General features: G+C 35.2%; 1 protein-coding gene across 7 annotated transcripts in view; it reads right to left on the reverse strand.

Moving 5' to 3' along the window:
* Positions 1 to 18,746, reverse strand: part of Lrp1b (LDL receptor related protein 1B) — a 1,919,409-nt gene that overhangs the window by 153,766 nt on the left and 1,746,897 nt on the right. For all 7 annotated transcript variants that reach the window (XM_036183000.1, XM_036183003.1, XM_036182999.1 and 4 more), the window contains 2 exons: positions 16,165 to 16,281; positions 9,678 to 9,784 (listed from right to left, as the gene is read on the reverse strand). In XM_036183000.1, coding sequence (XP_036038893.1) covers positions 9,678 to 9,784; positions 16,165 to 16,281 — 224 coding nt within the window. The remainder of the gene's footprint in view (positions 1 to 9,677; positions 9,785 to 16,164; positions 16,282 to 18,746) is intronic.

Consider the following 18,746-nt stretch of genomic DNA (forward strand, 5'->3'; position numbering starts at 1 on the left):
ACACATTTCCTCAAACAATGCCACACCTACTCCAACATGGTCACAAGTCCTAGTAGTGTCACTTCCTATGGGTATATGAGTGTCAATTCATTTATAGCACTCCATTCCACTCTCTGGCTCCCATAGGCTTATAACCATATCATAATGAAAAAAAAATTGTTTAATCCTTTTTCAAAAGTCCCTATAGTCTATCACAATATCAGCACTCTTTAAAAGTACAAAGTTCAAAGTCTCTTTTGAGATTCATGCAATCACCTAACTGTAATCCCCTGTAAAATCAAAATGAAAAAGCAGATCACATGCTTCTAACATATAATGACATAGGATAAACATTACTGTACTAAAAGGAAGGGAAGTAGGTACAATGAGGAAATACTGGACCAAAGAAAGACCAAAAGCCAGTTGGGAAAACTCCAAATTCTGTGTCTCCTTGTCTAATGTCAAAGCACTCTTTAGATCTCTCTCCAACTCCTTTTAGTTATATTGATTACAACACACATCTTTTTCTTGGGCTGGTTCCACTCTCTGTTTGCAGAATTCCTCTACATGTATCCCATGACTCTGTCATCTCTAAAATTTTGGACCTCCAAAGCAATCTAGGCTTCACCTTCACAGACTCACACCTTGGCTTGTTGGCTTGTCTAGACCTCCATGCAGGGACACTCCTGACACATGGCTAGCCTCAGAAGCTTTCATTAGCCATGGAAGGAGATTCCATAAACCCTTTCTTGCATTTTTGACTCTAAAGACAGAACCAGGTGGCCAAAGTTGCCAAGTTCTTCTCCTTGCTGTGGCTGGAACATCCCTGCCCACCTCCATTCAAATACATTTTCACCAGCTTTCTGCTTTTGACAGTTTCTTTCATTGCCTAAGCTTGGTTGTTCCGGATTTTTCTCTGTAGATCAGTTTGGCCTCAAACTCAGAGATCTGTCAGCCTCTGCCTTCCCAGTGCTGGAATTAAAGGTATGCATCATTTGGCATTTGTATATAGGAGGACTATTGATTTGTGTCAGTTAATTTTGTATCCATCTACTTTCCTGAATATGCTTGTCAGTTGTAGCATTTTCCTGGTAAAATTTCAAATAACTTAACTATACCATTATATTGTGGACAATTAAAGATACTTTGACTTCTTCCTTTCCAATTTTAACCCCTGAGCTCCTTCAGTTGTCTTATTTTCCTAGCTAAAGTTACAAATACTATAATAAAAATGTGTCGAGAGAGTGGACAGCATTGTCTTCTTCCTGATTTTAGTGGAATTAATTTGAGATTTTTTTCCTTTTACGTTGATATTTGCTATGTACTTGCCTTGAATTGTCTTTATTCTACTTAGATATGTACCTTGTATCCCCAATCTCTCCAATACTTTTATCATGAAGGGCAGTTTGATTTTGTCAAAGGGTTTCTCTGTATCTAATGAGATAACCATGTGTTTTTCACTTCAATTTTATATGGTGAATTACATTTATCAATTATGTATGTTGAACCATTTCTGCATCTCTGGCATAAAGCCTACTTGATCATGGTGGATGATCTTTTTGGTGTATTCATGGATTCACTCAGTTTACAAGTATTTTATTATTTTTACATCTACATTAATAAGGAAAATTAGTCTGTAATTTGCTTTCTTTATTGGGTCTTTATTTGAAATGGATTCCAAGGTAATTGTGGCCTCATAAAATAAGCTGGGAAATGTTCCATTGGTTTCTATTCTGTTGAATAATTTGAGAAGTAATGGCATTAACTCTTCTTGAAAGTCTGATAGAATTCTGCATTATACTTATGTTTTTGGTTGAGAGACTGGTACTGTCTACTTCTACTTTACTAGACTTAAAGGTCTGTTTAAATTGTGTATACTTGATTTGACTTTGATGAGTGTTATGTATTGAGAAAATTACCCATTTACTTTAGATTTGCCATGAAAGTATGTTTTTATTATTTGCTTGATTCCCTCAGTGTCTGTTTTCATTTCTGAATTTGATGATTTGGTCTTTTCTCTCTGCCTTTAGTTAATTTGGATAAGGGTTTGCTAATCTTACTGATTTTCTCAAAGAACAAACTCTTTGTTTCATTGAGTCTTTGTATTGTTTCCTTTGTTTCTATCTTTTTTTTAAATTTCAGCCTGAGTTTGACTATTTCTTGTCTATTCTTTTTGGGTGTCATTTCCTCCCGAAAAAGTTCTAAAGCTTTCAGGAATATTGTTAAATTGCTACTATGAGATCACTTTTTTTTTTTTAAATGTAGAAACTTACACTTAAAACTGCTTTCCTGTTGTCCCATAAGATTGGGGACGTTGGGTAATCATAAGCATTCAATTATAGAAATTCTTAATTTCTTTCTGGTCCCATTTTTTGTTCAGTAGAGTTGTTCAATTTTTATAACTGTAAATCTGTAAGTTTGTAAGTTTCCTGCTTTTCTGTTGCTGCTGATATCCAGTTTTAATTGATCATATCATGATCTAATATGATACAAGCTGTTATTTCTATTTTCTTTTATTTGTTGAGACATGCTTTGTATCCAAATACAAATTATGGTCAATTATGTAGAAATTTCCATGAAGTGCTAAGAAGAAGGTATATCCTTCTGTGTTCGGCTGAAATGTTTTGTAAATATATGTTAAGTTCTTTTAGTTTACACTGTCACTTAGTTCACACATTTGCTTAGTTTTTGTCTGAATGACTTGTTTATTGGTGACAGTGTGTCACTAAGGTCTCCCACTATCAGTATGTGAGGCTTAGTATGTGATTTTTACTGTAGTAGTGTTTCTTTTGTTTGGAGCATAGACGCTATGACTTGAAATTCTTCTTGGTAAATTTTTCCTTTGATGAGTATGTAGTGTTCTTCCTTATCTCTTCTGATTTGTTTAGGTTTGAAGTTTCTTTTGTCAGATATCAAAAAGTTTGCAGCAGTGTTTTTCTTAGGTCCATTTGTTTGGAATATTCATTGCCAATCCTTTTCTCTGAAGTGATGTCTATCCTTGATACTAAAGTGTGTTTTGGGGTTTTTTTGTTTGTTTGTTGTTGGGTTTTATTTGTTTTGTTTTGTTTTGTTTTGTTTTTTCTGTATGTGTATGTGTGTGTGTGTGTGTGTGTGTGTGTGTGTGTGTGTGTGTGTGTGCTTCTTTTTGTTGTTGCTGTTTTGGGTTTTCTTTTTTATTTATTCATTTTTACTTTTTATGTAGCATAAGGATGGATCTTATTTTCACACCCGTTGTATCTGCCTTTTTTTTTTTTTTCCAATTAGGAAATTAAGACCATTGACGTTGAGAGATATCCAATTGCAATGATTATTCCTGTTATTTTTCTCATCGCTGTTGTTAGTGCTATTGTTGTTGGTGCATCAGTGTTGTGATGATAATGATGATGAGGATGATGATGATGATGATGATAATGATGATGAGGATGATGATAATGATGATGATGAGGATGATGATGATGATGATGATGATGATGATGATGTGTGTGTGTGTGTGTATGTGCATTCCTCTTTGACTTAGCTAGCCTGATATTATTTTTTTTCCCTGAGTTTTCTTGTATGTAGTTAACCTCAATAAAAATTGAAGTTCACCTTCTATCACCTTCTTTAGGGCTGGATTTGTAGATAAATATTGCTTAAATTTGGATATATCATGAAATGTTTTTATCTACTGTGCTTGACGGTTTTGCTGGGCATAGTAGTCTGAGCTGGCATTTGTGGCCTCTTAGAGTTAGTTGGTAGCACATCTGTCCAGGATGTCTTTTAAAATGTCCATTCAGAAGTCAGGTGAAATATTAGTACTTCTTCTTTCATATGTTTCTTATTCCTTTTTCCTTGTAGTTTTACTATTCTTTCTTTGTTCTATGCATTTATTGTTTTGATTATTATATGTCAAAGGGACTTTCTTTTCTGGGACAATTCGTTTGGTGTTCTGTACGTTTCTTGTACTTTAACAGACATATGTATTTTAGAGAAAATTTCTATGACTCTTGTAAATATTTGGTGTGCCTTTGACCTGTGTTTCTTTTACTTCTTCTCTTCCTATTATTCTTAGATTTGGTTGTTTTTTGGGTATAAGATTTCTTCAATATTTTGTGCCAGGGGTTTTTAGATTTAACCTTTTCCTTAACCAATATATCTATGTCTTCCATCATGTCTTCAATGCCAGGGATTCCTTCTTCCATCACTTGTAATTTGTTGCCTCTGTGGTTTCAAACTGAATTCCTAAACTTTTTAATTTTTAGATTTCCCTAATTTGGATAAATTCTATTTCTACTTTCATGTCCTAAGCAATTTTATTCATTTCCTTCCACCATTTGTTTATTCATTTCCCCTTTAAGGACCTCTATCATATTCATAAAGACTGTTTCAAGTTCTTTTATTTTACTTTAGTTATGTTTGAAAATTCAGGGAGGGCAAGGTATGAAACAAACAAGACGTCTAGGAGAAGTCTATTTCATATTGTCATCCATCTTTCTCCTACTATTCCCTCACTACTCCTCTCTTTTCCTCTGAACTGATCTGCTTACCAATCAGCTGTATATGAGTTAGTGTTTCTATTGTGACATTTGCTCCTAAATGACTGTGTAATGGTCTGTCATTGTGGCCACTTCTGCTTGCTCATGAACAAATTTCATTAGAAGTCAAACAGGATAACCCACATGCTTTAGGAAACCCTCAGTTCTTTGTGGGAAGTAATCAAGAGTGCCATTCACCCACCTTAGTATGAATATTGGTTTAAATGAGCTGTACATCCCAAGCATCTTTTTGGACTGATATTTTTCTCATGGACAATAATTTCTATTTTTCACAATCTGTACATTTTCCTCTCCCATAATGACTTAGCAGCTTACAGCTATTAACATTCTTGGGGTGAAGAAGATATATCATTGCTCTTCTTTCCAGGTTAATCTTCAGATGAGGAAGGAAACTGGATTTCCTCTTTGTTTTTTTTAATTTTATATTTGCTGACAGGCATTTATTAGAGCTTCTTCCAAAGAATTGACATTTTTCTTCCTATATTTTCCCAAATATTAAAGTATTATTACTTGCCAGAGACTTTCATAAGTGATAATGAAAAAAGGTGGTTCTTTCTTGTGTTATAAGCTCAAAGACTTATATAAAGTACCATTTTTAAAACTACAATAATAAAAAAAAAAACATATTGATTGTTAAGAAAAACAAACATGTATCTTTTAGAAAAGGCTTTTGAGAGGAAGTTTTACTAGAACTTAATCTACCTCTGGGGTCGTTTAAAGGTGTCAGGATAGTTTCAAATGCAAGGCATATGAAGGTGGTGGTGCTGTGGAACAGGAAAGGAGTTCTGCACAGCTTTGGAAAAAGGAAGTCAAGGCTGAAGCAGGAGGATTGCCATTAGTTCAAGCTACTGTGGGCTGTGCAATGAGTACCAGGTTAGTCAAGACTACCTGGCAAGCACAGGAAGACCCCACTTATCTCCATCCAATGAAGCAAGACTTCCAGATTTTGCTGGGTGAAAGTGAAAGTTTTAGACCTCCTAGTCTAAAACTAGATCTCAGAAAACACTGCCAGATTTCTCCTATTCATAAGGGAGATATTATTTCACCTTTGAGGCCTTTATTATTGACTTATCTACATTGTACACTTAATTTCCTCAGTGTTTATACTGAAAGAATGTTGAATTTTATTAAAATCCTTTCCAGTCTTTATAAAAATCATCATGTTTTTATCATTTTGTTGTCTGGGTGTAGTATTGTTATTGATTTGCATATAATGAGTAATCTTTGCTTCCCTAGAATAAATCATACTTGACCATTATGAATAATTTTTTAACAGGCTGTTGGACTTAATTTGTAAGTATTATGGTAACAATTTTTGTATCTATATTCAAAAATGTATTGGCTCATAGTTTTTTGTTTTATGGGTCTTTTTTGTTTTTATTTATTTATTTATTTATTCATTCATTCATTTATTTATTTATTTTAGTGTGTGTGTGTGTGTGTGTGTGTGTGTGTGTGTGTGTGTGTGTGTATTTTCCTGGCTGTGACTTTCAATTAAGCCCTACATGTATAAAGATCATTCATACTTATGAACCAAGTATTTAAATCATCAACATTTCACAATTCACAATTATTTCATCCTTCTCACATTTATATATATTCAAGAATATTTTAACATGAAATGGCATTGGAAAATTTAAGTACCATACAAGTAATAATAATCCATTGGTATGTTTAAACCACATGAAATATCTTTCTTTAATTAAATATATTATTTGGCAAAATGAGGTTTCAGAGTAGGTCCATATATTGAATTTAGGTAAGACTAAACTTATATAAAACTTTTTCCTATTCTGTTTTTTGGAAACATTATTTATTGCTTAGAAATTCTATTTGTTCTTCAAAAAAAATCCCTGCATTCTGAATTTAACTTACATTATCTTTTCTATAATTTTTATTCTTTAAGAATTTTATTAATATATTTTGAATATATTCCTCCTCCTCCTCTACTAACTCCTCTGGCCTTTTTTTTCTTTCAAGATTTCTTTGTTTTAATTTTATATGGATGAATGTTTTGACTGCATGTATGTACATGCATCTTACTATGCAGTGTCTATAAAGACCAAAAGAGAGAGTTAGATTCACTTGAAACTGTAGTTACAGGCAGTTGTAAGCCAGTGCTCTTACCCATCGAGGCATCTCTCCAGCTTCAAATTACATTTCCCTTAGAATATTAACATTATAGCAAGTGAAAAGTAACTTGAGATCCTATAAAAGTGCTATTATGAACTCACAGATTTTATGCTTATTGGGTTTTCTTGAGGGCCACAAGAATATATTATAGAGATTCAGCCGTGTATTAAAGAAATACTGTGACCAGCCAAGGGTCTGTGATATGGGAAGCCATTTATCATGGAATATTTGGTGTTATCCAACTTTTATTATTTCAGCTGTCTTCTGCTATAAAATTCTTGCATGCCCAAATAGTTCCAGATTATTTTGACAAAGAGCTAAGCTTCTCAGACACTGTCCCACTAGGTAACTAACTCCCCCTGCTGAGCCTAGGAGACAAGCAGGCTCCTGATGCATAGCTTTGTTTCTTGTTCAAATGAAGCTCTGACCATCCCCTTCCCTCAGGCTAAGGGCTGGCAGAGAGATTAACTAAGGACAATAGGGCTCTTTGCATAACCAGGTGCAGTAAGGACCAGAGCTGAATTCCAGAGGCAGACACAGAACCAGGTTGCCAGAGAGAAGAGTGGGAGACAGAGGTTCAGTAGAAGGCAAAGCAGATCTTTGTGGGATTTATCAGGGCCAAGCAGATATAGATGGAGGAGGAAGGAACAGAGGATGAAGATCAGATCAAAAGCATAGGATCTTACTAAAACTATGAGGACAGGAAAAGTGGCCACAGAGAGGAGCTGAATGTGAGGACAGGGCTGAATCTGTATAAATAGAATTTTGTCATAGAGAAATAAAGTTTACAGACAAAAGAGCGTAGTGTACATAGATTCCTTTCTCTCAGATACTCCACACCATATGTAGCTTCTTTCCAGGACTTTGGGAGGAATTTTCTCAGGGCAAGAACTTGGGAAAATTCTGTTATTTCATATTGTTTTGAAAAAATATTATTAAAAGCACCCAACACTGAGTATGTATGTATACATAGAATTACAGTTCTCCCAACTTTTCTACTTACTAATAATAGTATCTTTATGCAATGTCCTTTCTAGCATTGTGCTAAATTCTCTTTTTGGGCATTTGCCTCACTGTCTTTATCAAATGAAATGTTATTGTAGACTTTAAAGAAGAAAATAGAATTTACTATGGACTACACTGTCTGTTAGTGAAGACCATAATAAAGAATAATTTACTTGGAGCATTGCCTTGATGACACTTAGTAGTAATTAGAAACATTTTCAACCAGGAAAATACTATGCCCAGGAATTTAATGAATGAGATAGATGCTATTAGTAATCATATTTACTTTGACATGAAAAATATTTGGGGAAGACTTACACTAAAAATAGATTTTGATTCTTCTATATTTTGAACATCTAGTAATAACATACAACAAGAATTTATAAGGCTCAAGGAAGTTTGAAGTGACTAAAGCAAAATAAAAATCAAAACACTGCCATTGTTGGTTAAACTGCTTGTGGCTGGCCAACGCCCATGGCGGCTATGCCTTCAGAGCAAGAGTGCTGGATTCACAAGCCACGGTTACCTTTCTAGAGCTTTATTGGGAGAGAGGGAGAGAAGGACAGAAAGAGAGAGAGACAGAGAGACAGACAGACCGCGCGGAGGGAAGAGAGCAGAAAGAGAAAAGGGAGACACACAGAGGGCCTGTCCACTTTTTAGGCTGGCGCACAGTCCCAGGCTGGTGATGTAATTAAGGACAGAACCCTTACAGCTATGGCATGGGTAAGTTTACATCAGATATAGCCTCCTGACTTGGGAGTGCTTAAGACATTTTTAAATGATAGATGCTAAATAAGTATGTGGCTGGTCAATGGAAACTATGTAATCTCCTTGTAAAATCTTGTAAAGGAGATTTGATTTTGGTTTATGAATAGCCTTGAATGAAATAGATAATTTTCAACTTCTCTTGAGATATTTTTGCAAACCTAAGGTTCACATTTGGTGGTCTTGAGGCGAGAAATCACATATGATTTTGGCCAAACACTGCATTCCTAGCTGTAATTAGGATGGATTTTCCAAAATGGTGACAAAATGAAAGTATCTGTCCTTATAAGAATGGTAGACTGGAAAAGCCTTACGTTTTATGCACTGTGGCACAAAGAGTTGAGGTATGCTATGCTTTTCTATCAGAAAGGGAATCAATGGATGCTTAGGGAACTAAGGAATGAAACAAAAACCTCTAAAGCTTTAAGGAAGATCCTCTACAGTCTAAATTTGATGGGATGGTGTTTATGATTAGCAAATATGTGTAATTGCCTATGAGGTACTATGTGAGTGAAAGAACAATGACTTCTATAACGAACTGAAAACCTCTTTTCCTCTTAGGCTTACTTACATTCCCCATTTTCCTCCTGCACAATTAAGAAACAATGAAAATCCTTTAAAGTGATTGTTCCTGAACTTACCTCAGGTGATATAAGCCAAAAGCTGGTATCATTACAGTATGATTAGTTTGAAAGCTTCATGGAGTCACATGATACATAGCAGGGAAGCCTAAGCACAATTCAAGCTTACAGAGTTGTCCAGAGAAATTATCTCCTATTTTCACCTAAAGCATAGATCTTATAATAAGTGGATTGTGATCCATCCTCTCAGGAATTCTCAACCTATGGTTTCATGGAAATCGATGACCCACAGTAAAGTTTATAAGACTGTAGCCACTGAAGAAGGAAATACTTTAAAATGCATAAAATATTAGTAAGAGCTATAAATACTCCAGCAAGCTGATGAACAAATCCACAAATGGCAAGGACACCAGTCACCTGGAAGAGGATTTCCAAGCATTATATTCCCTGATCAGATATCAAACAGTGGAGAAAAAACACACTATAGAATTATTTTTCAGTAGTAGCATAGTTATTCTGTGAGGACTGTACAGCATAACACATAAATTAAAACTACCTCAGGGCATCCAGAGCAGGGTGCACTACAGAGCTGTCCTTGATCACACTTACCATGCTGAATGATGATTACCCTGTATGAGACCTGATTTACCTCTTTGTGTGTATTCATGGAGATCCCTACCTCATCAGAGCCATCTGCACAGTCAAACTCTCCATCACACCAGAACCTTGATGAAACACAATCTCCATTGCTGCAGAGAAAGTCTCTCAGTGTACAGGTCTGTGGCTCTGGAGATGGAAAGAAAGCATGGGGTAAGTATGTTTTAATCAGCTGCATTCTGATCAATATGAAGAGGTAACAGAAAAACAAAAGAGGTGTGGGCAAGCTGAAGCAATGAGATCATATGGGGGCAAGTCTCATGAAGAATCTATGGGATTTAATATACTAATTTTCAAATGTAATTTTAAAGTCGTTAATGTTCAGGTCAGATTTCAGAGCTTGGTTCCTGGAAGTAATTAGTGTAACAGCTGGGCATCACACTTCTCCAAATGGGAGTCTTGAATGAGAAAAATCAGCCTCTGTTTTCTCTAATTTTTGTCTTCTTAAAATGTTTTATTTATATATTTTAGCATTGTTGATTACATACATCCACTTTTAGGTATTACATAATACACTACATAAATAAATACACTTTAAGCATATTTCCACTCATTGTCTTTGCAGCTGTAGCCCATGCAATATTATCCTTGTCCATGAGAAAGAGGAATAAGTAATAGATATCTAGCCTGAGGAACACATACATGGAGACTTATGCTTTCCACAATCACTATGAACAGCTTAGCCTTCTATTAGAAACAAGGCTACTTGAGCTGTTCAACAATACAGCCTTCTTTAGACATCTCTTTCTAAGAGCTATTCAGTCTCTGAGCATTAGAAGTGCTTGGCTGGGGTCGTAACTCAAACATTTTTGTAAACAGAAACTATGGAGAACTGTGGTAAATGTCACGTATAGCACAGAGTACTTTGTTTGGCTTTAGAATTGACCATATCTCAGCATATGACATTTAGTCTATAAACAAAACAAAATATGATTCAGAGGAATGGGAACAAGTAACTGTCTGGGCTTAATAGTATACACCTACAATTCAAGTTTGAGTCCAACTTGGAGAGTACAGCACATTCCAGGCTAGCTTGCCTGAATAGTAAAAGCTTGACTCAAGGAAAAATAAAACATAACAACAACAAAAACAAACAAACAAATGAAAGACCCAGAAACCAAAGCAAACAACAACAAAAGCAGATTTTTTTTTCTATTTTAAAATTTATTTATTTATTATTTAATGTGCATTTGGTGTTTTGCCATGAATATCAGGTCCCCTGTTATGGAGCTCTTAACTGCAAAGCCATCTCTCAGCTAAAATGGATGTTTTCTAAGGTCTTTTGTGTAGTGGGTATTATTGTAACAGATCCTTCTCATGTCTTGAGAGCATACACACACACACACACACAGACACATACACACACACACACACACACACACACACACACAGACACACACACACACACACACACACACACACACACACACACACACACACCTAAATGCTTAGAAAATACATAGGAAACATTCACATACATGTGCTTGAGTGTGAATAGGATTCTTTCTGCTGCTGTTATATCTTGTGCTTACTCTATTTAAAAATAAATATATTTCCTATGAGCTAAACGGATTCATAGACTTCAACATATTTTACTGTATAGGGAGTTGTAAAGTTTTGACATAATATTATAAATAAGTTATGCAATCTGTTAGAGGCATTTGCTTAGTAGTTGCACAGTGAACTTGTTTCATAAAATCTTTATCCTAAATCTGATTTGATGCTCAGTAAAGAAGAGAGATTACTATTTGTCATGAAGATATTTTTAATTGACAACGGAAATTCTGAGTATTTTTTGACATTCACTAAAATTTACCAGCACATGTATCTATGAACAGCAACAATGGTACTTCTACATTCATACATGTGCCATTGAGGAACAGGGTATGTAATAATTTTCTAATGCTCATTTACATGGCAAAGAACATTTACTTGTCTTTAGATAGCTGAAAACAAAACTCTTTTAAATATATTTAAATCACTTAATTTTAAAATTCCAATCACTTTATAAAATCGTTAAGCCTTTCACATAATGTAGGACAGTTTTCAGATTTTTGGCCAGGTAGCATTATTTGTGTATATTAGAACTTCAGCCATGGAGTGGCTATTCTGGCAGCTAACAAAACCCATTATTTATGTCTGAACATAGCCTTTCTCCCTAGAATTACTAAAATCTTGTTCCCACCCTGTCTTTCATATAAACTGTATATCTATCCAGAGTGTGGATAAGAACCCAGCCCATGAACTATCCAAAATGTTTTTTTTTTTTTTTGTAAATCTGCCCAGGCACAAAGCTTTTATGGGGTCCCTTTTTCCTATCTTTGAAGACCCTTGGATTTCAAAGTAGCAATGAACCATGGGGGTTACCATACAGAATGGCTAGTTCTTTATATATTAAGGGAGGCAAAAACACAGTCTCAGCATTGAAAACTGCTTTCAAAACCACCCTTCATGAAAAGGAGACTGAATTTCAAGAAGAAAATCAAAGTTCCGAACCAAGGACTTCACAGGACAGTGTAGATATGCAGTCTCCAGATTTTCTACTGAGCATCCGTTACTCAATATTCAACAAAAGGTATATTAATTGGGTATCAGTAAGTTAGGTTTGTTACATTTATTGTAAGGGATATGCCATAAAATATTTTGATATATATTCAATGTGAAGACTCTAGAAATTCAAATAAACTAGAGGCAGCTAGTCAATGTACAAAATAACTCACTTTGGGATAACATTACAGGGCATTTAAGAAAAGAAAATTAGCTAATGAATTGAAAATATATTAAATATTTTTTTATCTACATTGATTATGTAGCAATCATCAATGGCTTATATCACATTTTTATTGATAATAAGAATATGGTGAGACATTTCAGGCATTTTCAAGACTGGCTTGAATTATGAAATGGTTCCAATGGCAGTGACATTTCCTTGATTTTAGAGCAGAGATCATTGCTAAAGCAATATCCATTGAACACTTAGCAAATGAAATGATCAGCAGATGAGGATCAATGACTATACACCAGTCATCCTTTGTGAATATAAGAATGCAAAAGCATATTTGACTTCACACACAGCTGGAAATTAATGGCTCCACTAATAATTTGAATTATCCTCATGCATACAACTGAAGTGTTTGTAACCTAATTTAAGACAAAATACACTAAGTCAGATTCATAAGCAAAGCAATCCGAAAGAGAATATAAGAGTATGTGGGTGTTTCTTAAGTGTAAAGCAAACCATAAGAGAATTTAAGAGTATGTGGGTGATGTTTCTTAAAAGTAAAATTGAGCCGGGTGGTGGTGGCGCATACCTTTAATCCCAGCACTCAGGAGGTAGAGCCAGAAGGATCTCTGTGAGTTCCAGTCCAGCCTGGGCTACCAAGTGAGTTCCTGGAAAGGTACAAAGCTACATAGAGAAATCCTGTCTCAAAAACGAAAACAACAACAACAAAAAAAAGTAAAATTGATTTGCTATTTCTTATATGTTTTGTTACTTAAAATATGATTAACAGGAAGTGCTGAATATGCATCAAAGTGTACATTAATGGTCAACAGTTTTGAAAATATGATAGCATACCACTACTCACATGTATGCCCATGCATTTATAATGTAAAGTTTAGGAATCATATAACGAACATATAGTACATATATGTTTAAATAATGTTTATAGTGATATTTTATTTGAATTGAAATGTGATTTTATTTGTATGTTAATAAAGTTGTCTTGAGATCAGAGCAAGCCAGAGCAGAAGCTGGGCATAGTGGTGAACGCCTTTAATCCCAGCACTTGGGAGGCAGAGCTAGCCAGATCTCTGAGTTCAAGGCCACTTTAGAAACAGCTAAGCATGGTGACCCATGCCTTTAATCCCAGAAACTCAACCTTTTATCCCAGGGAGTGGGGGCAGAAAGAGAAAGGTATATAAGGCATGAGGACCAGGAACTAAAGGAGTAAAGCATGTAGTTAGTTAAGCATTTGGTTGGTTAAGCATTCAGGCTTTAGAGCAACATAGTTCAGCTGAGATTCATGTGGAGGAGGATTCAGAAGCTTCCAGCCTGAGGAAAAAGGATCACCTGAGGAACTAGCAAGGTGAGATAGCTGTGGCTTGTTCTGTGTCTCTGATCTTCCAGCAATTACCCCAATAACCTGCCTCAGGTTTGATTTCATTAATAAGAACTTTTAAGTTTCCTGCTATAAATGTTATATATATATAAATATCCATTTACACTAGCTTTCATATCAGAAATTGAAAATATATTGATGGCATCCTAACACAATAACACTTACCTGAGCTATTTCTATCTTTTTAACCTCTTTGTGATAACTTCTTCACTGACAACTTTTTGCTTGTGTAAAACTGCTAGTGTTTGATATGCTTAAATGTTTTATTCACTTCTGGTTCTTGCAGGGTAGAATTTTCAAACATCCAAACTTCAAAACTATTTTGGTGAATATAGATCACTTCATTTTCATACACATTATGCATTTAACATGTTAATCTACTGTGGTACTTGTCTTGCCATGTATGTTCATCTTTCATATGCTTCTATTTTCCTTTGCCCCATTCTTTCATACTGTTTTGTCTCCTTGAAATGTCAGTATTCCTTATCTTAGTTGGTCAATAAACTCAGATTAAATATAAAACTCAGAGGTCACACATAATTGGCTATTTTAAATGGACGTTTTCCTTTGGTCTTTTTAATGAATATGTTTTCAGTGACAAAGTCAGAATCCTGTCACCTCCCTTTGGTCACAGGCTGACTTCCTCATGTTTGAATAATAATGCTCAGCCATGTTGGAAACCCCAAATGATGTAGAGAGAAGCTATCTCAGCCCTCACTCTTCTTTTCCTTTTCTTATTAGAGCAACAATCTAATTTCTTTTGTAATTTCAACAACTCAGTGAACAAAGGGCTACCTTAGCTGGGCCTGGTGGTACAAGATTATAATACCAGGTACTCTGGACGGTGAGGCTGGAAGGTCAAAAAGCTAAGGTCTGCTTGGGCAGCATGGTAAGTTTAAGGCAAATTTAGCCAATGAGCAAAATTCTACCTCAAACTAAATGTAAAACTTGGTGGAAATTTTGCCTAGGATGTGTAAATTCCCTGGTTCAATTTCTAGTTACAAGCAGAAAAGAGGGAGAGGGGAGGACAGTGGAGGAAAGCAGGGAGAAATTTCACTGAGTGAAGTCTCCAAGGTTTCTTCTCTCCTACCCTGTTGTCCTCAGTATCCTTCAAAATGAAATCAAGGTATCTCTATGATTAAGACTAAGCACATCCAACAAATCTAAGGAATATCTGATGCATCAAGTATGTACATTCTTATATTTTAAATTTGTTTTTCTTTTATTAATATCATAAATTTGTCTAATTTTTATTTTAGTCACTGGATTTATAGGAGGACCTACTTTATAAATGTGGTTTTAATTAATGATTAAACAAGTCTAAAACTCTAATGAGTCAATGCAATATTCTTTACATTTGTAAACCATGATCCATTAGAATTTTATATATATAGGAGACCTCACTGGGTGTTGCCATATTCAGATATAGCAAATCATTTGATTGTCAGGCACAGGTCCCACTGCCCCAAAACTTATTTGAGATATTAGCACATGTTGTCCAGGCTAAATATGAAAGTGATTCAATAAATTTTTCACTACACCAAGTACATGCCTTAATACAATGTATTGCTATGCAGATTATGGCATTGCCTCCTGGGAATGATCGCTATTAGTCCAATGAGATGAAGAACAGATATTATTGTTATCCATCTGCATCTAATCATTTTAGAAGAGAACAAAATATAGATACTTAACAAATACAATTTGACTATTTTCTCATTTTAACCATGGCGATATCACTTTTTCCTTATATATAAAAGCACTGCTAAGAATTTTACTGAAAAACTAATGCCTAAGCACAGATACTTGGGCTCAGTGAGAAAACAAAATTATTGGATAATTATTGGTATCAAATTTATTGCATAAAAGTTCAGCAGGCAAATGCCATCAGTGTTATTCTGTTTTTTGAGAAAAGTATCCTGAATGCAGATGGTGTTCACTACTCCAGAGAGGATAAATGATAACTTACTGAAAGATGCTCTTGGGTGAATTTGTAGTGTGAAAGGATTGAGGCAGAAATGGAATGAATAGCATCCGTTAAAAATGATATGTGTTGTGCTGTCTGCACATCAGTCAGCTCATTGTATGAACTTGCATCAAGGGCTTTCTTCATTGCATACTAATGGGCTGTATTAAACCTCATGATACTCTTCTACCAATTCTGCGAGCAGAAAGAAAATAACTCCCAGGGTAAGCATTCCAATCATTTTATGCTTTAAGAGTCAGGTCAATTTATTCTGAATATTCTGTCCAAATGTGCATATATGTATAAAAATGTGAGCTTCAGGACAGAGGGGTCCAAACTTTGCCTTGAATGAAATAAAAATTGCCATCCTGCTTATCGAATGGGTGTCAGGCTTGCAAGGTCATTAGGCAAGATTCACTTACTGCAGTTTTCTTCATCAGAATTATCGCTGCAGTCATTCTGGCTATCACACCGCCAGTGATCTGGAATACAGTTGTTGTTCTTACACTGGAATTCATGAGGTCCACAGGTCTTTTTATCTGTAATGAAAGGAACCTGAGTTTGCATGGTTGGCTTCCATTAGGACTTCCTTACAATATTCTAATTGCTATGTCAATACATGGTATATTACAACTCAGGAACCTTGATTCAGTTACTGATTGAGAAGCATTCCGAGGGGAGAGTGAGCTGAAGCGCTGTGTCCACTTGACCTTTTGCACTTGTTCCATGTTACCATTGGATAATTAGAAAGCAATTAAAGCAATGAGTGATGTTTACGTTAGTAATGTCAAAATTGTTCCAAACTATACTTCTATTTCTGATATCTACTCTGCTTCTATGTAATGTAACAAATTATTATTAATATAACTGAAGGTTTATTCTGTCCTGTTTCACAAAGAGCTTATAATCATACACTATCTATGTACAGTTACCTGCTCATCAATACATCCATAGCCTGCCTGCAGCACGTTGCCTGTTATTGGTCAGTCCTGGCTCTGATCCACTCACAAAGTTGTAGATTATATAGGCTGGATGTGCATTATCCAACCAGCTTAGGATGAGAAGCATTTTATGTTTCATGTTTTTATACCCATGGAAACATGAGGAGGTACTTTTTGGGTGGGTAGCAAGGATAAACACAATTCATTTATTTTTCATAATATATACCATATATCATATAAAATATACAACACATGCCATATAAATGTACAATATACACTATATAAATAATATGTACACTGTATAAATAAAATATTATATATACATTTATATATTATATGCAAAACAATAATTTATACAGCCTTTTCAATATTCCCATGCTGTGACCTGAGTCTGCCACATGAAGTCTGGTGTGAAAATTTCTTCTCATGGCATCCAAGTCATGCTCATAATCTTTTAAGCATTGAATCATTTCAGAATTTAGACTTTCAAATTTGGGATGCTCAACCTATATCAATGTCTCCTAGTATGTGTACAAAGCACAAATATTGACAAGATGACATTCGACACAAAACTTCAAACAATTCCCTGAAGTCTAAGGAGAAATATTAATAAGGCTTTGACTGTCCATAGAATAAACAGAAACTCTTTCAAGTTTAGGACTCTAATGAATTTTCAGTACCTGTGAATGGCATGGACAATGCTATAACAAGTTTACTTTTACTCCTGACTTAGTACTTTATGCAAGTTCAGTTAAAGTTCATATGAGAAAAGCAAGCGATAGAAACATAAACTGAAATGAGAGTTTCTACACTTCTCTAGTGTCAATCTCACTGTACAGGGTGTGAGCCAGTGCCTTTATACTTTGGCTGCTCTTTGTAGAATCACTTAGAGTTATGCTCGAATGCAGATTATGATTTAGCAGGGTTGGATTGCTTTCCCCTGTCACTGGGGATTAAGCTTAGGGATTTCTAATGAACTGTGTGGTAATAATATTGACCTTGATCAATGGTTTAGACTGACTGCATATGTTCCTAAAGTCAAGATCTTATAAATTCAATAACAAAATTATAAACTTAAATCCCACTTTAGGACATATTTCTCTGTTATACATGTAGTTCAGCTTCTCAGACAGTTAAAGATATGAAGTGTTCTTGGAAAGATCCACGAACTGAAATCTTGGGCCCCCAGGAGGTGGTACTATTGCCAGGTGATTGGATCCCGAGAGTGCCAAACTCTTAAGTGGTGGCTGTAGACAAATAGTTACGTGGAATTGGGTGCTTTTTGGAGTGAGTAGGTCATGAAAGTCCTTGAAATGTATATTTTGGCCCCAGCTCCTTCCCTGATTGAATCTGTGGACTGCAGATGAGCAGCTTTGCCCATTCCTTTACCTTCTTCCTTCATGTTCATACCACTCTTGGGGCTGGGAGCAGTAGTGCTGGATAAGGAATCTTTTACTTTCTTTTATATTATTAATGTCTGATATTGTGTCACAGCCTTGAGGGGCTGAGTTGTATAGTCTCAACTGAGAGGGGCAGGTACGCTTACATTTCCAGACGATTAAAACAAGTGACTTCAAAATGACAGTAGTTATTTGGTAATGGTTGTTACTCTGTATTCCAAAAATCTACAGTGTAAACTTTTGACTCCAATTGGTAATGAAAAGCAAAGTGATTTAGGCATAATTTAGAAAATTAAATAGTAAATATCTATTCTGAACTCAGCCCAGCTCCTGGCTAGGCATTTTAATAAACACAATCACTCTCAATTCCCATTATTTCCTAATGAAGGATTATTACATTTATTTAAATAAAGGGGAAACATAAACATCTGAAAGTTTAAGTAATTTCTCCAATCTTACAAAGGAGCTGAATAACAGAACAGGACTTTATATTCAACTAGTGCTCTGAAATAGTTCACAGAAGGAATTCTCATGACAGAATTTAAATGCACTTCTCTTCTGAGGAAAAAAAAAGTGCTGCTGGTGTTTCCTCCTATCCATCCTGCCTGCCTGCTAATGCCCACTCAGAATCTAACCTGTGCCAGGAGCAGGAGCTATGCTCCG

The sequence above is a fragment of the Onychomys torridus genome, chromosome 4, assembly GCF_903995425.1.
Source record: "Onychomys torridus chromosome 4, mOncTor1.1, whole genome shotgun sequence".
NCBI classification, from domain to species: Eukaryota; Metazoa; Chordata; class Mammalia; order Rodentia; family Cricetidae; genus Onychomys; species Onychomys torridus.